Below are 23226 nucleotides of genomic sequence, written 5' to 3'. Positions count from 1 at the left end.
TTTGCAATTAAATGATTAATTTTCGGTTTAACATAGCAAAACAAATAAATCTAAATTTATTTAAGAATAGCTGGGGTAACCTGTTTTTCCCAGAGAGGTATGGATATTTGTTTAACCAAGGAAAAAGCACCGGTGACGATACTCCGAATTTCTGTTTTTTAGCCCATGCCTATATCGCCATTGGTGTTGTCGCGTTGTGAATTAAAAATCTAAAATAGTCTTACTGGAAAAACTCAAGTTTTTACATATACATTTTTTATTGCATAATAGAAGTGAAAAATAAAACAAAGGCGCGATCGAATTTTAAAATTATAATTCTTATTTTTTTTACATACAGAATCTTGATTTACAGGCTTTTCCTAATTTATTTGGCATCAAATTCAGTACCAAATTTAGAGTTTTTTCTTAAAATTTCAGAAAATTAGAAATAATTGGCCTACAAATATTTAAAACTATAAAAATGACATTAAAGATGATGAGGGTTTTTTTTTTAAACTAACGAAAAAATTACAAAAATCCTACATGAAGCACAATTTCCCCAAGGGAAATAAATATTTTTTATACAATTTGTTTTGACCACAGTATTTTATCTATTTTACGTGAACACCAGATAATTTTGTCTCATTCAGAAAGAGAAATTTCCTCACCTCTAAACTTTTCCACAGATTACAAATGTCAGTAGTAGAAACGGAAAAATTTAGGTCCAAATCCCTCCGCGGGGTCATAAATTAAATACTATTATTTTAAATATTTCCAACCTACCAAAATTCGTATTTTCAGGGAAACAAAAGATCTTTCGGAAGTATCAGAATTATACAAAAATGTGGGGAATTTTGAGGGACTTAGGTAAGATTATATTAAAAACTATCATCGCTTTCCATGGGTTGGAGTCTAAGATCATCGGAAACGGATTCCATAACTGAACTATCACGTGAAGAGTCATGATCAGCATTGCCACTACCAAGGCTTACTGAAGCAGCGTCCTCCATGACAGCTGTGGTAAAGGGATAATATTTTACTTCTAAATAAACTTCTTAGCATCTCAGTTAAATATAAAATATCCCTACCTGGTTCGTGCGAAGCTGATAGAACCTCCTCATCATCGTTCGTATACCTCTTATCAATGGCTTCCTTGATCTGGTTGTTGGCCCCTTTAGGGTCCAAATCCATCGCCCATGAAAAGTTAGTTAGTGCTAAATGTGTGTTGCCTAGTTTCTTGTGAACCTGTATTTATAAGGCCACTTTCGTTGCTCTAGTTCTTAAATAATACAAAGTTCTTTCAACATACCTTGCCTATGAGAAAAAACACTAACGACTCTTTGGGAACAATCTCTTTCAGCTCCTCAAGTTCCTTGAGTGCTTCTTGATGTTTGTCGAGTGTGAAATAAATGGAAGCGCGATGAAATTTACACAGGGGATTTTTAGGGTCGGTAGCAATGGCTTTGTTCAGCATTGCCAAAGAAGCGTCAGTCTTTTTAAGAGCGTGTAAAACCTACAATTGAAATTAGGCATGATTAACTATTTAATAGATATTTATAATAATAAAGCCATTTTCGAGGAGGAAGTATCTAGCTACATAGTGGCGTAGCCAAGTCTCCCAGGGGGCCCCCCCCACGAAACCCTTTTGGGGTCCCTATAATCAGTGGCGTTAATAAGGGATGAGTGGACTCCCTCATTGCGGGGTCATTATTTACGCCACTGTAGCTACATTTCTTCCTTGTAACATTCTTCTGAAGAGCTACAACTCACAGTTAGCAACATTAAAGGGCCACAAAATCATTCGAAAAATCCAGACAGATTTTTAGGTAACGATCTTATCAACTTCAGTAACGTGTAATATATCCGACGAATCATAATTTAGCATTTTAACAGACCAATTTCTGTAGGAAACTAGCCTGTTGCCCTTTAATATCAATGTCATTGAATGAATTTTTTCCACTTTCTAAAGTATTCTCTATAGTTCAGAAAAATTATGCTTCAGCTAATGCTAACCAAGTTTTCAAATCACTCACCAAAAACTTACAAAGTAAAACCTGAATGCCTGAAAGTTTCTACCATTTTAGTTTCAAAAACTCTTTCACAAATATTTGACAAATGATAATACACGTGAAAGGTAAATATGGTCTGCTATTTTGCAACTGGAAAAAACTATTATAATGGGCATGAAGTTTGTGAGTGTATAATAAGCTAAGCCAGATTCAAATTCCTTAACTATTCTGTTTTCCCTGACCATTTTAAGTTATTTTCTCTGACTATGGCCAAAATTAGACAGCTTTTAACTTTTAGATTTATCAGAAGTTAATAAATTTAATCAACTTATATTTCAGTACCAAAGTTATTTCACCGTAATTTGTTTTTCAAGTATCTATCTAATAATAACAGAATTTTTCATAGATCTAGAGTAAAATTACCTTCAAAAAGTGTCAAGATAAAACTAAATTCCCTGACTTTTTACAAATTCTTAAAATTCCCCGAATTTTTAGGCCCATTTTTAAACTTCCTGACGTGTGGGAACCATGTAAGAAAATACCCATGGCACCACTTTATGACAAGTCAGCTAGCAACCTTTATAGGTGGCTGGGTTACAATATCTCCCTAAACCAACTGTTACTCTTAACCTCCAAAAGCTTTTATGGACAGAGGAAATTGATCAGACCATTTCAGTGTTAATTCTTTAGTCATTGTCATTGTCATTAAAGGCTAACGCAGGAAGAACAGAGTTCGATACTTCCTCCCTGAAGCAGGTTTGTTATTAGCAGCGAATAACCAAAAAGCAACTTACCACTCCAACGTGACACATTAAAACTGAGCTTTGGGGATGAATACTTAATGCTCTTTTGAAATGAACTTCAGCCAAGCAAAATTTTTCTTGTTTATAGTAGATCATTCCAACACCGTACCTAAACATGGAAGCCATTACGATACATTGTCAAATGCGACATTGTGACAATATTTTGAAAGTGATATTCAACTTACCAAGCGTTGTAATGTCGTGGATCAATTTTAATAGCATTTCTAAAGCTGCCCATAGCGCGATCCATTTCTTCAGTGATAACGTGTTCGTGTCCCAACAGCGTGTAGGCATAGGCAAAATCGGGATCCACCTGAACTGCTCTTTCTAAAAACTTTATGGCAGTTTCATGCTCTTTTTGGAGACTGAAACAATTTCCTAAGACACACCACGTCTATTTGAACAACAAAAATTGAATCTCTAATTCTTTTCCTATTTATAATAGATAAAAATTTACTTGTGGCGCTTCCTTCGCTATATCTTTAAGTTCCATGGCCAATGAGGATAAAGCAACCTCTTGTTGTAAATGCCAAAGCGCGGTGCTGTAATACTCCATCCCTTGGAGACGATGTGGCTCTAAACGCCTCACCTCTTGAAATAATTGGACAGCCTGTTCATACTCAGCTAGTTCGAAATGAGCCTTGGCCAAAAGGACAAGAACCCAACCAGTGTGCAAATGATTAGACGGAAGGGCGTTTAAAATCTCCATAACTTTGGAACAGTGATATTGCCCAAATAGCACGCGAGCTTTTCCTAATTCTTGCAGTAATTTCATTAAGCCTTCTACAATATCAAAAATTTATCCAAGGGTTAGAAACTAAAACTTTGGAATTATTACAAAAATTTTAAAATTGTAAATCTATAATTTGTTCCATGTATGTCTCTCTGAAGCTATACACCAAGTTGTGTCATTACTGGAAAATTGCCCCCAACAAGGCTAGTCAAGATGAGAGTAGTGCCGGCAAAAGCACGATAGAGTATATGTTGCAAATAACTCTTAGTAAATCTTTTTCTTATGAAATACAGAAAGTGTCTTATTTACGGAACAATATCATAGACTTACATAAAAAGTGGAGTTCAACACACCAGCAGAATTTTTCTGCATGGAAAGCGCAGCTTGGCATATGGAAATTGATGAGGATACAATGGGTTTGCTTTCAGTTGATTCTGGTTTGTTCAGTTCGTTAAGTTCAGTTTCCTTCGAGGAACAGCTTTTGACAGATCTAGACGATTTGCTCTTTTTGGAGGTAGCTTTTGAGGTGGCAAAACGACCCGTTTTGGAGCTTTTATTGTTCTCTTTGACTGAATTAGAGCTACTGAATAGGCGGGAGCTACGTCTAACATTACTTAAGCCGCTGCCCAGATTCCCCACAGTTGCGCTGAAAAAAATCAACAGTGAAAGCAATGACATCAGGTTTGATTTTCAAAAACCAATGAAACCAACCTAGTCGGTGGTTGAGAAGTGGCTTGCGTAACATTATTGCTACTGTTGGTGCTTGATTGACTAAAAATCTGAAATTTAGGAGGGTTGAGTCCTTGTCCTCTTCGTAAACCTGTTATTTTTTCCCGTTTAGACGGAGCTCGAGCATCATTTTGAGTAGTTATGAGTGCTGGGGAAGATGGTGTGACAGGCATAATGTACGATGACATATTTCCACTCCCATCCGTCGGAGGTGATACGTTCTGTTGTTGATTACTGGGCGATTCAACCAATGGTAAAACACCGAAACTGAAAGAGAAGTATTTAAGTATAGAAAATGGCACAGTACTTTCCAAGTTAGAATTATCATACCTTGGAGAAGTTAAGGAACCTGTACTGGAACTAGAGTTGAAAAGACAACGAGCTGCTAAACGTGATACTGGTTTTGATTTTGCATTTCTGCTAACGGATGTAGGAACGGCTGCAGTGGTAACACTTTGAGAACTATTACTAGAGATTTGAATGGGGTGCCACTGGTTGTTTTCAGGTGTCCAAACCTCGATGGAAGAAGGGTCGTTGGAAGAATGTGACGATCTCAACAAGGCTATTGGCGAACTTATAGTCACGGGAAAGTTGAAATAGGCTTTGTTACAAGCTTGACTAGAGTCCTGCTAATGAGATAAATTATTAGACTTCAAAAAAAAGCGGGGTACACCCAAAATAGCTGACCTCTTTCAAAGGTGGTGCGGTCTGAGTGCAATTACTATTTCCACCAAGTAGCTCTGTTTTGTTATAAAGACTAATCAATGGATTTGAGCCCTGACAACTAGAAAAACTCTCGAGATTGGCAACGGAAAATATTTTGGTAGGATCAGGTCGCTCTCCTATTAATTCATATTAAGATTAGCGAAATTGTTAAGTTAGTAGTAAGTATTATCTACCTATATTAATAAGAGATTCATAAGACATCCAGAGAAATGGATTTAGCCTGAGACTTTTCCTAATATGGAAAAAAAAATGGTTTGAAAATCCAATTCAAAATTAAAGACAAACAATAGCTATTGGCACCTGTAAGCATCACTGGCTCGAGTTACTTTCTCTCCCTTAGTACAAATATGACCGAGTAATTGAAGAGCAAACGGGCCTGAATCTCCAAAATCATTTGCAATTTCATCAGTCGATTTACTTTTACCAATTATGCACCCTGTTAGAGCCAATTCAGCTTCAGAATACCTAAATATTTGTTCCATTATCAAAATTAGGGTAAATTATGTAGAAACAAATTAACAATGAGTCGTACTTTTTCAAATCAATACAACATTTCGCAAGTAAATATCTACACTGAGCTGATTTACACCCTTTAGTTTGTAAAATTGAGTAAGCCGAGAAGACTTCACCCGCTCGGTAGTAGCAAGTGGCCAAAAGGTAGAGAGACTCATCTGTTGTTACTGAGAAATCACAAATTCATGAAGTCTTTCGATAAAAAAGTAAATTTGAATTGGGAAATTAAATATTTAAATCATTACCTTCAGCATAAAGCCTTTCCGCTAAGAAAATGGCATCAGGAAAGGCATAATGATCCAGAGCATGCCTGATGGCAGCCTATAATTAAATAATATTATTGCCTTTAAAGCTTAACTTTTTAAAAGCCAAGGCCGATTTTTACACAAATAACGAATTTTATTAATTCTTTATAAAATATTACAAGTTATGATGTTTTAGTTCAAAACATGACAAAGTGGGTTTTTAAAATTTAAGGAAATTGATATTGAATTAAGTAGAATGTTATCAAATACTATTAATAAACAAAGAAAGTCTAAGACTTTAAATAGTTATTTTGTCAAGCTACACATTTATTGACAATGTTTTAATTATAGAAATAAGAAATCTTTTATAAATTTAAGAAAGATCTTGTTAAAATCCATATCAGTCAATTTCAATAATGAAGGTGTAGGGTTAAGGTTAAGGATGACCCCTCAATTTCTTTAAAATGAAACCGAGGCTTAACTTTTGCCTTATTACAGGCTAAACTTCGGAGTATTTTGAAAGCCAACTCACCTGCACTGGTTCTTGGATGATCATCTTCGAACACTAAAAGACAAAGCCTAGTAATTCTACTTCTTTTGCTTTAGAAGAGCTAGAGAATCATGAAATACGAAGGGGCGCATGTATACATAAACTAAAGGCTACAAATTAAAACCACAGTCTCTCGATAAAAAACCCAATTTAAATATTGTGAAAATACGTTAAAGAAACGATCTGTTACGAGGCGCCATTGTTGCTAAGTGTTGCCAGGTTTTTAATCCGTAATTGTACCTCTATCGGAGATATAACGCATACTAACCTAATTAAAGTATAATAAATCCGTTAATTTTCTGTGACAAAACTAAGTAAAATAATTAGGAGACAGTAGTAGATTACAATAGCTGCTGCAAATAGTGACATATTTTTCCTGTGCAAGTTGAGGAAAAACCCGAGTAACGTGACAAAACAAATTTCACCTTTTTTCCAGCTCTAGCCACGAAATTTAAACGTTGTTGTGTTCGTTTTAAGTTTATACACTTGAACCATGGGCCAAATAATGATAAATGATTTATCATTATTTGGCCCATGCTTGAACCACGGCAAAAGTTAACATTTTACAATACGGTGAATATCCATTAAATAGAAGTTCACATTAAGTCATTAACATTCCAAAATTAAAGTGGAATATTTTGTTTAGCTCTAAAGAAATATGTTGGTTATAGGATCGAATAAAAAATTAGTAATTTGCCAAGTCAATAGAATAATTTTAATTATAATTTCACATAATTGTAGCGCGACATAAATTGGTTGAACGAGAACATCATATTTATATTTTGATTAATTATAGCAATAAACTATACAAAAAAATATTGATCTAAACACCATCTCCGTGATCAGAGTTGATCTAATACCTAAGGAATTTCTAGTAATATTTTCTCCACAGCTGGATATCAAGCTTATCTATTGTAATTGTATCAGTTGAGAACAGTGAATGGGCTGCCTATGGGCAAAAGAGAGGTGACGACCCCCACTCCCAAAAGAGTACAAAATCTGGGTTTGCCCTTTGCAGCGAGACGCAGAAGAAAGTCCTTCGCGCAGATCCCACTAAAATATCCATCTTGCGAAACGGGTTTTGGAAGGAATGTATCTATTGGTTGGATGACTCAAGAAGGCGGCCAGCGACTGAGTGAACGGAACAGTCTTCTCGAGCGGAGACAAGACAGGTGGGGGGACTGAGAAATCTATCCCAAAACGGCCCATTGCACCTGAGTGGCTACCCGCCCTCGAGAAACACCACGCGTGGAAGTTCGGGAAAGATTTTTTCGGCAACTGGGAATTTGGCAGAAACGAATCGAGGACACGGACTACGTACGCACTCCTTTGGCGTATTAGGCTTAAGTCACTGTCTCTTTTAATTGTCTTCTGTACTACAAAACTTCTCCCTTCGTTTTCGCAATGTCCAGGCTCTAATTTACTGGTAAAAGTGTGTTCAAGCTGCTCTTCGGAAAATATCGTGGTAACTAACGAAGATGGAACTACTTCAGCTGGGCTGAGTCGCGGAAACAACCCGGAGTGACATCGATTCTAAGTCAGGTAAGAAAAGGTTACTGGTTTTATTTATTAGGAGCCATTGTTTACGAGTTTAACGCAACAACTTCTAACTTATCAAAAGAGTTATTTAGCAAGTTCAATAAACGAAAGTGTAGGAAACGTTGTAGGCATTGGCGACGATAAAAATTTTATCGGAAAACCACTTTTTCTGGTTCGGGTTACGAGTGGGCAGACGTGGAAGTTTGATGTCAGAAAAAAAATGAACCTACGCGAAATAATTTTTATTAAAGAGGATATGTGTTCATTATTACCCCACAATAGCCCTTTTTCCAGGCGGAGGCCCCTCGCCCGAAAAATTAAACAACAGCCCCCGAAGATACTTTGAAATTTTTTCCTCTAACGTTGAAAAAAAATTTCGATTATGATAGAAACCTACAGACCCAGTCTTCTTAATGTCGCCGCGTATATCTATCTATAAGGAGGTCAAATCGTAAGAAAAAACCAGCTCTGAATCTAGCGAACCTTACTTTTTTATATATTTATAAAACGGGGGATAGAGAATGTCTGTAATTGTGACGCGTTGAATTACCATTCGCACTTGGCAGGGCGCTAGGTAGGCTTCGTAAGTATTCGGGAGTCCATTGTCATAAGGACAAGTTAACGGCCGAATAATTTCTTACCAGGTGAAACGCGTTTTTAATCATTCCGGTTTTTGGCCCGTTGCTTTTTGCTCACCGTAAGTAGAGCAGCGTTGAGGAAACCGGCTTCCGCTTTAAGCAACTCGAAATGAAACGCCGACTTGAAACGCTTAGCTTTGTTACGATTAAACCGTTGAAGGCTGGTTTTCACCACGGCACAACCACTACGAACGCAAAAACATAATATATTAAGCTTAGTTTTTATTTGTTTACGCGCTTAAAAATCTCTGTACGTTAAGCGCTTAGTGGAAACTAAGCATTAGGCCTAGAGCTTAGCTTTCCACTAGCGCGTCATAATGTATATTGCTTTGCGCGTGTAATAAACATTTGTACGTGCCAAAGTTGAGTGATGCGCGTTAGTGGAAACCAAGCTTAATGGATTATTTTTGCGTCGACGCCAAAAAAATATAAGCCTTTGTTTCCACTAGCGCCCGTAACGTCGCGTCACTTAAGTTTCGGGTGTACAAACGTTTTGACGCGCCTAAAGAAAATACATTATAACGCGGGCTAATGGTAACCGAGCATTAGGTTGACTTAATTCGTTTGCGACGGTTAAAATTTTGGTAAAAACGAAATTGATTAATTAGTTTACGCAGGCCCGACAAGAGAGGGGGGAAGCCGGTACAATTTACCGGGGCCCGTGCAGCCTAGGGGCCTGGGTTTGAACAATCCAGGTATACTTCACCCTGGTTTATCTCAGAAAGAATCTATCTAAAGGCTCTCTTTGGGGCCCGGAATTTATATTTTACCGGGGCCCGGGCCCGCTCTCGGCGGCCCTGATCTTACGCCTTAGGTCTACCACGAAGCCATTATGAAATTTAATTAGCCTCGCAATTGTTTGGGATTTTATAATTTGAATGCGATTACATAATTTCAGATAGAGTTGGAATTTTGTCAGAAATAGAAACCAACCCTAAAATTTTTCCTAAATGTCCATGGCACGTGATGTTGAAAAGGGTTGTAGCATTGACTAAGGAAGGTCTTCCTTAGTCTATGATTGTAGGACTGTTAGCGCTTTGAATTAACAAAAGAACGGACTGGTTTTTCCAGCCTAATAATAATAAATGGAGTAAATTCGGAGGACGACAAGTAAAAGGGTATTGGCATTCTCGCGGATGTTGATTGGGGGGGGGGGGGAATGGAAAGATTCCATCAGCTCAAGGTCGAAGAATGACCGCCGCTTTCCCAAAAATTCGCACCCCCCGCGCCGAAAATATAACGTCGACCTGAGGTTGAGCAAACGGTTGAAAACATTTAAGCTCGTAGCTAGGTGATGGTCTAAAAATATTTGAGAGTAAACTTTCCCAAATAGTCCCAAATTTAATTAAAAATCAAATCGTTTTTTAATTAAAAATCGAATAAATTAATTTGTTTATTTAAGTAGTTTTTTTATTTCATTTGAGCCTAATTGAAAGATAGTTTCCATCTATAGGTATAATCTAAAATTAAAGTAAAATTTTTTAATTATATTTAATATTTTAGTTTCCACAGATTTGTGCTATATTGGGATTGTTTTAGAACCTATTTTTTTTGCAAATTTCGTAAATATACTATAAGTGAGTTGCAGGCTAAGAAAGACAAAATATATAGTACAATCGGCGCAAGGATGCCTCAGATCGTTTCCGGTCATTCCACCGCGCGAAATTTGAATTTGGCCATTTTACGGTCAAATTCGAATTTTGCTCTTTTTGTCGTCTTTTAGCGCCATCTAGAGACCGAAATTGGAATCTTTATTTTTTAATTTCATAATTGTGGTGGTGAGCAAATTTAAAAGATAAGGCATTCCTATCATTCTTAAATTTAAAATAGTATGTATAATTATTTAATTTTGTTAATTTATTTCTACGTCTTACCAGTTAAATCGGCAGTTTCTTTTAAAATAGTTACCACGCTTTCTTTGGGGTAACGTTGACTTAATGAGCTATAGACGTTTAAAATTATGTTTTTATCTTTACTTGTTAACAACAAACCTTTATCGTGCTTTTTATAGTAACCTCTTGGGCTATTTAAAATAGATGGAGCTTCAATTATCGAACCTTCTTTAGCGGCATTCAGTAATTAAACTCATGACAACATGAAATTAAAAAATAGATTCCAATTTCGGTTCCTAGATGGCGCGAAAAAACGATGAAACTCACGAAATTTGAAATTGACCGTAAAGTGGTCAAATTTAAATTACGCGCGGTCGACTGGCCGGAAATGGTCTGAGGTATCCTTGCGCCGACTGTACTATATATTTTGTCTTTCTTAGCCTGCAACTGACTATACGTGATTTAAATCACTGATTTTCTTAAAAAAATCAACTTCATTTAAAACAGCCAACCCGGGTTACCGTTAGTTTTTATTCAGTCTGGTAACGGCAATTATTACAAATTTGAATTTCGAAATATTTAAATGGAATTTATTCCCCAATGGTTTTAGTTCGCCACCACGACAGCCGTATTCGAATTGATACCGAAAAATTCCAGACTGAAATCGAGCCAGAAATAATGAAGAATATACACAGCCCCGGGGCAGTTGGAGAAAAGCAAGGTCGAATAGCAGGATAACTTGATTTCGGTCGTGGTTATTTTCTCTACATCATTTCGTATCTACGTCCCGTAATTTATCTTAAAAGAATAAAGAAAGCTGACCCGAATTAATTTCCTTTTGAGGACACTTTTTACATTCCATAATGGGGTTGCCACGTATATTTATAACTCTGACTACATCCTTACATTGAATAGCATTGTTTTCTATGGTATATACCTAAATCGTATGATAACCGAGGATTTCATCACTACTAAAAACATAAGTAACGTAATAGTTATAAGTATGACGCTTGGGAAAATTTACATTTGTGATGTTAAAAATATTTAAATATCGCTACTTTGCTAAATTTTATTTTGTCTGAAAAATACACCGGTAAAAGCTACAAAATATTATGGTTACGGATTTACCAATCCTTTTATTAATAGGTCTTTGGTGAAGAAAGGAGGTGTGAGTAAAAAAACAAGCATGAACCTGCACGTGTCATACTTCTGTTTATTATGTTACCTATGCTAATAACAAATAAAAAACGATTTGTTATAGTCTGAAATTTTTTAGAGGTAATTTCTTTAAATTTTCACGTCGTGATTTCTTATTTAGTAAAAAAAGGATTTTAATAGTTAAAATATTTCGTTGCCTGAGAATAAAACCTTTGTAACTAGGAAAAGATCGAATTTTCTGAAATTATATATAAAAACCGTTTAAGAAAATATAGTTTAAATAAATATTTTTTGTACCCAAAATCTATTAGAAAATGTTTCAAACAGAGGTACGAGGTTCTGATTCTAAAGCAACCGTTAATTTTATTTATATTTATTTTCCTGGTGAAAGAATGAAATTTTTGCTTTGAAAACTACAAATATCCATTTTACACACAAAATTTTTCCTGTCAGAATTTTATAAATATTTCTCAATTAATTTTTATACTTAAAACGGGAACGTTTCCTTCAAACGAGTTAAAACAACAAAGTTGGCTCGTTCTCTCATTTCAATTCATCTCGCGTACTTGTTTTGGATCACCAGTACAACTTTTTAAAACAAAATTGAACCTTATCCATTATCCTCAATAACGATTATTAATAGGACTGTTAAAAATGTTTTAAAATTTTATTAGTAATCAGTAGGTATGCTTTCTCAATTACGAGGAAAATCAAACTCAATAAAATTTAATTAATATTTAATATTGTAGTTTGCTCAGAAATACTTTCTATAGGAATTGTTTTAGAACCAATTTTTTTCCTCCAATGAACTAGATTATAAAATAACTTGATTAGGGTTGCCTCAGGTCAGGGAAATTAAAAATAGGTCTAAAAATCAAGGAATTTAAATTCCTCTTGTAAATTAAAAAAAAACCCACAAAGATTTTTTAGTTGAAACATAACCCGAAGAGTTGTATTTTCGCTAAAATATAAGTTGAAATTAAATTCATTATCGTCTGATAGCATGCCCGACGAGATAGGGGCTAAGCCGGTAAAATAACGGTGGTTCTGTCTGAGATAATTAATATATAGTTAAAAATTGTCTAATTTCGGTCTGTAAAAGGTCAGGAAAAAGTCAGAATTTAAATAATAAATAATAAAAATAATAACCAGCTAGGCTAATACCCAAGGCACCACCTTAGGCCTAAGTCAACAAGCGACTTTTGAAGCCATTAATTCAGGTGGCCGGGTTACAATGCGTAGGAGGGTGGTGGCAACCCTGCATGCCACGAGATCGAGCCAACAGCTCCCTACACTAACTATTACAAACTAAACTATTATTAAATGCGAAAATATTGGGGCAACTTTGTTAGGCCTCACCCGAAAAGGGCAACAGAGTTCACTATCCACAATGACTGTGTCTCACTTGTTAAATTACCCCCTTAATAACAAGACCCCGCAGCTCCGCCAAAGAAAGGTGACATTTAGTATAGGTGACATTGATAATTCCCAGGTTAATGTTTAATTCATAACAAACGTTGCGGGAATAACGTCACAGAAAGGCCAGGCGCTCACTGCTCTTCGTAACGTCTCCGTACTACCTTCCACAAGCCTTTGCTTCGTAACGGAGACAATGCCTTGTGGAAGGCAGGACGGATACGAAACGGAGAGCCAGTGGGCGCCTAGCCAAACGCGAATTTAAAAGTCCGATAAGAGACAGAATATTTCCACTCACTGTCAAAGAACTGCGAAAGGAAAGGTTGGCTGGGGAATTATGTATTTATTTATATTTGGGGATAATGATCACGTTGCATTCTAACACAATGCTCCCTCCCTTGTCCATCAATCAATTCATTCTAATATCTCATTGGTTCCCTGCTACAAAAGTCTTCCGACATAGTTATCCTCCAAAAATATAAATAATCCATTCTTGGTACAAAAACTCCCTCGCTTGTTTTTATCAAATCTCACCGGTTCTCATAAAAAAGGCAGTTTCCGGATTACCAGGAAAATGGTGGCTATCACCGCTTTTTAGGAATTTCTGCCGTTACGCGCGCCAAAGTGTGACGACGAAATTTCTCGAGTAGACAAACGTTACGTTAAGAGAAGCCTAGTTTGCTCCGTATGATTTAGAAATAAACAGAAATTGTCGAAGGGGAAAAATGCGTTTTAAAATGACGCAAGATAGCTTGATACGGCGCCTCCTTCCGAGATGAGGTCGTCGCGACCTAAATTATTCATCTTTGCGCTCGAACTTGCGCTAATTTGGCGAGAAATACGGTAACGCCAAATGGATATAGATAGTTTCAATGTGGCACTTGGATACATACATGTAGCGTTGAAATGTGTCGCTGATTTTTAAATATGCAAATTGGTTGCGTCTTGGGAGATATAAACATTGTTGTACGTACCATTTACGTTTTTAGCATGATATCCTATAATTAGTATTGGGCGTGCTCTGCTCGTTTTGGAGCGTATAAAATCTTGGCAAAAATGAACTATTGGGATGAGAGGCTTAAGGAGAATGAGCAAAAGTCATTTGTGAGTTGAGATTGTTTTCTATAAAAAAATTGTCTACTTAATTTAAAATATTTTGAAAAATAAGTAAGAAATATCCTTAATTATTCAAAATAATACCGATACTTTTTGATGTTTCTTCAATGATAATTTCAACGTTATTCAGTAAATAAGATCCTTAAATTCATCACATTTTGGTTTAGTAAATGAAATACCGCTTAAAATTGAAAGTAAATTACATTAAGTAATAGACCTGAGTCAACTCTATAAACGCGTACGGGGAGCTTCGTCTGTTAACTAACTAATTTTGATAGACTAAATTGGGTTAATAATTGACTGATACTTGTAAACCTAGATCACAAAAGCTAAGATGCTTGCAAATAAAAGTAGAAATAACTTGAACAAACAAAAAGTAAAATTTATTAATAAAAAACTCCTTTATTATTGTCAACTGAGTTTCTGAATATAATGAAAAAATACATAAAATAAAATTAATTGGGCCAAGTCAATATTTCCTACAGAGTAGATTTATTAAAAAACCTAACCGTTTAACGGACGCGTTCTACAATATTAAAAAAAATATGTCGGTAGAGTTTTTACAAAAGTGATCGGTTCAGTAATTTCGCTGTAGGTGGCTAGAACTATTCGGTTAAACGACATTGATTCCATTGACTCTGATTAAAAGGGTGTAGTACCCTAAGAAACCGGTCTTTCGTAGGTGTACTAGTTTTCCCAACTAAGCAAGGTTTCTCTCGCGTACATTGAAAGAACCATGACAGATTAAAAAAACACTCGCAAATTATGAAAGGCGTGGGTCCAAACTTTCTTTAGGCTTTCTCAAAAATGGACCACAGCCCGATCTCGCTCGAATTGGGGTAAAACATGGCGGTCCATTGTTATCCGATTAAAATGAATTTCGCCTCGATACAAAATGATTCGCGAAGAATTTAGACGAAACACGATTTTTAATAAGGGCTAAACATAATTTAACAAGACGTACCACATTTGACCTAAAAACGTTAAAAACCACTTTCCCGTCTAGTTATTTTTAAATAATTTTTTTATTGATAAATATTATTATATTAAAATATTTTTTGGATTAATGCCATTTTTTAAAGTTCGTTTAAAAGAAGCTGTTAAAGGAGTTCGCGAGTTAAACATTTCGTGCTACGGCAATTTATTCATTGTTTCGTTTTTCTCTGTCTTTCACAAAACAGGAGATGAGCAGTCCATCTTGACAGTTGAGTCTCGATAAATCAAAAGCGTCATGCCGCCCACGCAATCCCATTACCAACTTTCTCAAAACCGGCGTCCGTCGATGCAGTCGGACGACGAGTCCTTCGACGAAGATGACGAAAGGGTCCCGCTCACCGAAAATACTTATCAAAGGTAGGGCTATTTACCCTTATTAATTACTTAAATCTTTGCTAATTCCGTACTAAACTCTAATGGCAGCCGCACGGAAATGAAGGGCTGGGACGTCTTCGTGGTAACACCGACCGAGGACGAAGACGAGACCAGGTCCTCGAAGGCGATCGAGATTATCTTGAAGATCTTCAAAATTTTCGTCTACTTCTTCACTTTCGTCGTGGTGTTGTGTACGTCGGTGATATCCAAAGGAACTTTACTGTTAATTACGTCCAACAGTCGCGCCTCCAATACTCTGCAAGTGTGCAATAAAGGACTGGGCAGGGGAAAAGAGTTCGAAGCGCATATCCCGGAAGTGGAAAGGATAGCCTGGATTTGGTGTCTCTTCTTCATTCTGGTCGTGCCGGAATTCTTCGTGCTGTTTAGGAGCACTCGAATATGCGTTTTCAAGTCTTACGCCAGGCCAAGAGGAGCCACGTTCTTCATGGTAAATCGATCTGTTTTTAGAATTATATTCAGATGGGAGATTTAAAATGGTTCGCGCGTTAATTTTTCAAGGTGTTCTTGATGGAGACCCTCCACACAATCGGTCTAGTCTTACTGACGTTCGTGGTCCTTCCCGATTTGGACGTCGTCAAAGCCGCGATGCTTACAAACTGTCTGTGTACCTTGCCGGCTTTCCTATCTTTACTATCTCGCTATTCCGGCGAAGATAAGAGGCCGGGGAAAGTCATCCTGGATCTGCTGTCATTGCTTGCTCAAGTGACGGGCTTCGTCATCTGGCCTCTGATTGAGTGGCACGGTCGTTCCTGGGCCATCCCGCTCAGCGTCTTCCTCGTGTCGGTTGGCTGGTGGGAGAACTTCACAGACCGCCGTTCCCCTCTCGCTTGTATTCGTCGACTGTCCGACATGAAAGAGGACTTGAGGAAGAGTCGCTACTTCACCTTCATCTTCGTTTCGACCTGGAAGATCTTGTTAATCTTTTGCGGCATGTTAGCTTTCTTGTATATGACCATGAACGACATCGGAAACCTCTTTAGGAGTTTCAACTCGGCTTTCAGGAGCCATCCCATCGTCGTCGAGGAAGTGCGACAATCTCTGGCTGGACAGAATTTACCCGATTTGGTGACTGTTGGACCGCTAGAAAAGGAACAAGTACCCTCGGACGCCTTGGCTCCGATCTACGTCGCTTTGATACAAATATCGGCTTCTCTCATTTGTTACGTCTTCGCCAAGTTTTCTTGCAAGATTTGTATTCAAGTAAGGACATATCGAAACGTGATTGGACTTAATAACGTTTACAATGAATGCTCATTTTTTTCAGGGTTTCAGTTTTGCTTTTCCAGTTTCGCTTACCATTCCCGTTACAATTTCTTTACTAATCGCCGCTTGCGGTGTCCGTACCGAAGACTCTTGCTTCTTTCAACAATACCTTCCTCGCTACCTCTTCTGGACTTGTCCAGACGGAGACTTTTTCCAACAATTTGTCACCAGAGAGCACGCTTGGATATGGATTCTGTGGCTGCTCGCTCAAACCTGGGTCGCCGTTCACATCTGGACTCCGAAGGCCGAAAGATTGGCTTCTACCGAAAAGTAAGCCTCAGTTGAAGTACTTTTTGTTTGTAACTAGTTCAAAACATTTTGGAAATTTCAGATTATTCGTCAATCCCATGTACGTTGGAGCCCTGGTCGATCAGTCACTGGCCCTTAATCGCAGACGCGACGACGAAGGCGAGATTAAGAGTGAAGAAATAGACCTGGAGGTGCCGGACGAAAACGACATCTCGCAATATTACGAAACCATTTCCTTGCACACCGAAACTTCCGGAAGTCAAGCTGGCATTGGAACCGGCACAAAGGATGTCAAGGGACTAAAGAACGGAAACACCAACAACGGACAAGTAGCCATAAATCGTTCCTCGGACCATATAACCAGAATCTACGCCTGCGCCACTATGTGGCACGAAACCTCTGAGGAAATGATACAAATGTTGAAGTCTATCATGAGGATGGACGAGGACCAAAGTGCCAGGAGAAACGCCCAAAAGTATCTGAGAATCGTTGACCCGGATTATTACGAGTTTGAAGGTAAAGAATTTACCGTTTAAATAGGCCAACAGTTTCAGCAAATAACCAAAATTTACAAACGTGAACGTCTGGAAGTTACTTTAAATTTGTTCTCAGAATCGTGTAGTTGTTAGACCACCATGTCTAAAGAAAATATTACTTTCAGTTCTCGATAGATTTTGCGCAGTGGGGTACACGACGACAAGAAGGACTTCGTTTACGTTTTTAGCTTATCTAATGTAAAACTGTGCAAACACAAATTTGTTCCTCACGTGTCATTTATCGAAATAAATATAAGTTCGATAAATGGTTTCAATTGAAAAGAAACTAGATCCCGGGGTTCAGAATTCAGATGTTAAGAAAATCTGTGATTTTATTCGTAGACATTCGCGTTGGTGACTTTTTGGAGTTGCTAAAACTGTCTATTTTAGGATATTAATTAATTAGTTGGTTTACCTTACAGTTCACGTATTTTTCGACGACGCTTTCGAATTAAGCGACGACAACGATGAAGAAATGGTTGTCAATCGGTTCGTCAAGTTGATGGTGCGCGTCATAGACACTGCTGCGAGGTAAAAACATCTCTTATAATTAACTGAAATTTCGGTTAAAATTCCTTCCCATTTCCAGTAACGTCCACGAATGTAACGTACGTTTAAGACCTCCGAAAAAATTACCCACTCCGTACGGTGGTCGACTTGTGTGGACTCTACCGGGAGGAAACAAATTAATTTCTCACTTGAAAGACAAGGGCAAGATTAGGCACAGGAAAAGATGGAGCCAAGTGATGTACATGTACTATCTCTTGGGCCATCGTTTGATGGAACTCCCGCTCGAAGTCAACCGTAAAGCAATCATGGCCGAGAACACATATATCCTCACTTTGGACGGAGATATTAATTTCCGACCACAAGCCGTGCAACTGTTGGTAGATTTAATGAAGAAGAATCGTAACTTGGGAGCGGCCTGTGGTCGTATTCATCCAGTCGGAACGGGCCCTATGGTGTGGTACCAAATGTTCGAATACGCTATCGGCCATTGGCTGCAAAAGGCCACCGAGCACATGATTGGATGCGTACTTTGTAGTCCCGGATGTTTTTCCCTCTTTAGGGCGAAAGGTTTGATGGACGACAACGTCATGAGAAGATACACAACCAAATCGGACGAACCGCTTCACTACGTACAGTACGATCAAGGTGAAGATCGTTGGTTATGTACTTTATTACTTCAAAGAGGTTATCGCGTCGAGTACAGCGCCGCCTCGGACGCCTACACTCACTGCCCAGAAGGATTTGGTGAATTCTACACTCAACGTCGTCGGTGGGGTCCATCGACTATGGCCAACATCATGGATTTGCTTTGCGACTACAAGAGAACTGTCGCCGTTAACGACAACATTTCGGTTCCGTATATTATCTACCAGGCTATGTTGATGATTGGTACGGTCTTGGGTCCCGGAACCATTTTCCTCATGTTGGTAGGTGCTATGGTCGCAGCCTTCAAGATTTCCAACTGGTATTCCTTCACTTACAACATCATTCCCATCTTGTTCTTCATGTTCATCTGCTTCGTCGCCAATAATAACATACAAGTAAGATCTATCGACAATAACATTGTCATACTTGGATCTAATTGTCTCGTTTTTCCATGGCAGATATTACTAGCGCAGATTATGAGCGCGGGATACGCGTTACTTATGATGGCCGTACTGGTTGGTACTTCTATTCAGTTAACGGAGGACGGTATCGGTTCGCCTTCGTCCCTTTTCTTGATAGCACTGTCGTCTAGTTTCTTCATAGCGGCGTGTTTACATCCGCAAGAGTTTTGGTGCGTCGTCCCAGGGTTTCTGTATTTCCTCAGCGTTCCGTCCATGTATTTGTTGCAGATCATCTACTCGCTGGTTAATCTAAATGTAGTTACTTGGGGTACTCGTGAAACTCAAACGAAGAAAACCAAGAAAGAAATGGAGGAAGAGAGGAAGGAACAGGAAGAGATGAAGAAGAAGAAACGCACTGACGCCTTTGGTTGGTTGGGCTTGATGAACTCGACGGACGAAGAGGAAGGCAGCATCTCCATCTCATTGGCCAATTTGTTTAAATGCATGTTCTGCACGTACCCGAAACCAAACGACGAGAAAATTCAACTCGTTCGCATCAGCGACCAATTGGAACAACTCACAAAGAAGCTCAATTCAATGGAAAGACATTTGGACGGTGGTACCGGAAGTTCATTCAGTAGACGAAGAATCTCCGGGAATCGGGGACCAATTCGAAAGAACGAAGCGTTGACTTCCGTTGCCGAAGACGAAGAAGATCCTGGAGATTTCAGCAACCCTGAATCCATGTCTGAAGAAAGCGAAAGATTGGGTACAAGATATTGTTATTTTGACTATGGACTATATGAATTAACTCAATTTTCCTTTTCAGAACCGAGACAAGAACGGGATGATTTGATTAATCCGTACTGGATAGAAGATAAGGACTTAAAACGCGGCGAAGTCGAATATCTTTGTGGACCAGAAATTCAATTCTGGAAAGAATTGATTGAGAAGTACTTATTCCCTCTGGATCAGAATAAGGAACACCAAGCCAGAGTGGCTTCTGAACTGAAAGAACTGAGAAACAAAGTTGTCTTCGCTTTCTTCATGACTAACGCCTTGTTTATTCTGATTGTCTTCTTGTTGCAACTGAACAAGGACACTTTGCACATCATCTGGCCTTTGGGCGTCAAGACCAACATTACCTACATTCCGGAAACCTCAGAAATCCGTATTGACAAAGAATACTTGGAACTCGAGCCCATCGGTTTAGTTTTCGCCACCTTCTTCGGGTTGATCTTGATTATTCAGTTCACGGCTATGTTGTTCCACAGGTAAAGACCGATAAACCGACGCTTCTATGAAACCCAACCCACAATTCACGAGGGGTACTAATATACAACCTGGACGTCAAGGTGCCATTTATATGGCCTTTGTTGATTAGAGGTGCCAGAAATATGGGTTGCTTCAAAGGAGCTAACACAGTTGCGAAGGTCGATCCCAAAAATCTTATTAGGGCTAATTAAGATTTCTTTGGGTCGTCGCTCGCCGTAGAGTTGTTTTTGCCCTTTCGATAAATGAAAACCAACCTTCTGCAGTTAATGGTGGACCTAGTTCAGTGGCGTAGCGTGGGCCATTGTCGCCCGGGGCGGAATCATAATTCCAAGGAGGATAGGAAGAGGCGAAGTAGAAGGGACGAACGCGCTAAAATCATCCTTGTAAAAAGGGGCAATTTTTCCACCCTTTTAATGGTGGCGGTCCGCCCCTCCGCCCCCCCTCACTACGCCACTGACCTAGGTGACTTGGTTTGACTTTGAGTAAGTTTGTAGTTGGCTAATTTGCTAAGCCAAGGTAATCTAGTAATCGATCGAAAATATTTTGTTCAGTTATTCCGACTTGGTTAAGTTGAAAGCTAAAACAGGGTTTTATTGAAGCGTCTATTCTCCACACTTCAATACATAATTTCTGACATAATTCGTATTATTTCAGGTTCGGAACTTTGTCACACATCTTGGCTTCCGTCGAATTGAACTGCTTCAACAGGAAGGTCGATGAGGTCAGCGACGAAGCTCTGATCCGAAAGAACGCCGTCCAAATCGCCAAGGCCTTCCAAAGGCTTAAGGGCATCGATGGAGACTACGGCAATGTCAAAGGCGGAGGTTCGGACGACCATCGCCCGGCCAAACGAAAGACGATCCAAAACTTGGAAAAACGAAAGAACCAAACGAACAAGATCGGCACGCTGGACGTGGCCTTCCGCAAACGATTCATGAGCTTTAGCGCCAACGAAAACCAAGGGAAAGACAGTAAGTACCCTCGCACTACAAACAATCACAAAACCGATACACTATCTCAAGAATGCCCATAAGTACGTAAGAATATGATAGTATATCTTTAGATTCTGGTTGAGGGAGGGGGCCCAAAGATGCTCAAAGCCTAGGGGCCTTGCCATGGGTTATCACCGCAACACCTATGGGTAAACAATCTCTTCGCTCCCATATTCTTGGTATTTAAATTCATTCTTGATCAGTGGCGTAACTAGGCCAATGCAACAAGTGCTCAATCGTCATTGACGACATGTAAGGGGAAATTTTCTAATTTTGAATTGGGGCCTTATATTTTTTACCTACGTGGCTACGCCATTGTTCTGAACTATATATCTAATTGAATTGTGGCTTCCTTATCGACTCAAATGACTATGTTTATCGACATAGTAACAATTTACATATTTGAATGAAATTTTAAACGTAACAGAGAAACTGCCGTAACAGGGCACAAATTTTAGATAGTAACTCCTTCCCACGCCAGTGTTGCTAGTAAATTTTTCATATCAGTCGCATCAGGTGGGAAATCTGTTTTTTTTTAAAGGGTTACACTAGCATTTAAATAATTTCCTATAATCCGATATTATTTGTATTTCGCACGATCTTTTGGAATTTTCCGCTTGCCTAGTTCGCTTTTCGGAATACAGATGGCGCTTAATGTACTAAATCCCTTTTGATACAAATGCAAACTGCTTCTCCAAAGAACTGCACTGAACGAAATTAAGAATATCGTCGTCTGCCTAAAAGAAGTTCCTTTTATATTAAAACAAATTTAAAATTTATTTATTCCAATTTTCCTATAGATAATACTGTTATATTATCCTATAAATCGACTTTTGAATTTCCTATATTCCTCTAATTTTTTTGGGGTTTTTCAGTGGTCACCCTGAGAGCTAGATAAATATCACAAAATGATTGGTCGGACCTTAACCCTCTTTCTTTCTTAGTTGGCACTCCTGTACTTAACGGATTGCAAAGGCTTAGCATTCGTCACGACACTCTGAAGGCCTTGGAAGTGAGACGCAATACGGTGTTAGGCGGCAACCCGAGTCGCATGAAGACGTTGGGCGCCAAGAACGAGTACGCCGCCAATGGAGGACACCGCCGTCCCAGGCCACAAGTCAGTCCGACCAGAAGAGCCGACCGACTGTTCCCCGCCGCGAACGGGGACACCGGCTTCAACAACAGCGCCTACGAGGGCAGTTCCGACGAAGAACTTGGACGGTTGAGGATGCAAATCTATGGTACAGGATCGCGTCACAGCGCCGCTGGTTCCACTTACTGCGAAGAAAATGAGTCTGCCGCCGTGAGAAGACCAAGTAGACAGAGCAATTTGTGAAAATCGATGACGCGGTTTTGAATCTTTAAAGCCAAAACATTTTTTTTATTACAATCGTTTTTGTTTTAAACTCGTACTATCGCGTAAAAGTACGAGTTGGATTTTACATGGACATTAAACGTGAATTTATAATAACGTTGACATTTAAATGGATGAAGACTTTTAAAAACAAACAAACAAAAGGCCAAACATTGTGATTTCTTATGCAAAAAACAAATATTTCCGATTTTTGATAATGCAACCAAACTTGAGATTTTTATTAAATTAAAGACTTGTTCGATATTCGGCGTCTCTTTATTCGGCTAAGTGTATTTTAATTATTAGTTAATTGTTTTTGTTACAGAAATAAGTACGCTGATGTTGGGTATCCAAGTAAAATAATGTAAGATGTCACGGACATTTAAGTACAAACAGTTCTCTCAATTTAATAACTACATTTTATATATTAAATTAAAATTTGAGCAATTTTTCAATCATCTTGAACATCAACTTAAAAAACCCAAGAGGGATTTTTTGAGTTACCTGGTTTTGGAAATAAATTAGCGAAGCGAATTTTCTGAGATAGTAAGAGCGCATGGTGATAAATTGTTCGGAATTGGTATACAGCCCTGAAAATTGATAAACACGTGCCTTGAACTATA

The 23226-nt window shown here is 38.4% G+C and overlaps 2 protein-coding genes across 3 annotated transcripts; one reads left to right on the top strand and one right to left on the bottom strand.

Moving 5' to 3' along the window:
- Positions 1-584: 584 nt before the first annotated feature.
- On the bottom strand, positions 585-6482 carry Cdc27 (cell division cycle protein 27). The gene is made up of 15 exons (XM_090159922.1): positions 6270-6482; positions 5738-5813; positions 5512-5659; positions 5280-5444; positions 5153-5211; positions 4941-5095; positions 4584-4879; positions 4236-4520; positions 3878-4170; positions 3249-3574; positions 2977-3185; positions 2783-2900; positions 1289-1492; positions 1068-1224; positions 585-994 (listed from the first exon to the last, which is right to left on the bottom strand). The coding sequence occupies exons 1-15, from the start codon at positions 6291-6293 to the stop codon at positions 858-860; spliced, it is 2652 nt and encodes an 883-aa protein (XP_090016048.1). The 5' UTR covers positions 6294-6482; the 3' UTR covers positions 585-857.
- An 8612-nt stretch (positions 6483-15094) lies between these two features.
- kkv (hyaluronan synthase-like protein kkv) lies at positions 15095-22867 on the top strand. Of its 2 annotated transcripts, XM_090160333.1 has the most exons (11): positions 15097-15339; positions 15406-15805; positions 15877-16578; positions 16643-16911; positions 16973-17406; positions 17849-17957; positions 18016-18976; positions 19040-19751; positions 19812-20256; positions 20912-21228; positions 22194-22867. In XM_090160333.1, the coding sequence occupies exons 1-11, from the start codon at positions 15218-15220 to the stop codon at positions 22583-22585; spliced, it is 4863 nt and encodes a 1620-aa protein (XP_090016459.1). In that variant the 5' UTR covers positions 15097-15217; the 3' UTR covers positions 22586-22867. The 2 variants fall into 2 exon arrangements, with proteins under 2 accessions (XP_090016458.1, XP_090016459.1); XM_090160332.1 differs by having other exon boundaries at positions 15095-15339; positions 19040-20256.
- Positions 22868-23226: the final 359 nt, after the last annotated feature.

The sequence above is a fragment of the Leiobunum rupestre genome, chromosome 10 (genome assembly GCF_980474605.1).
Source record: "Leiobunum rupestre chromosome 10, qqLeiRupe1.1.hap1, whole genome shotgun sequence".
Lineage (NCBI taxonomy): Eukaryota > Metazoa > Arthropoda > Arachnida > Opiliones > Sclerosomatidae > Leiobunum > Leiobunum rupestre.
This window is presented reverse-complemented; position numbering and strand designations above follow the sequence as displayed.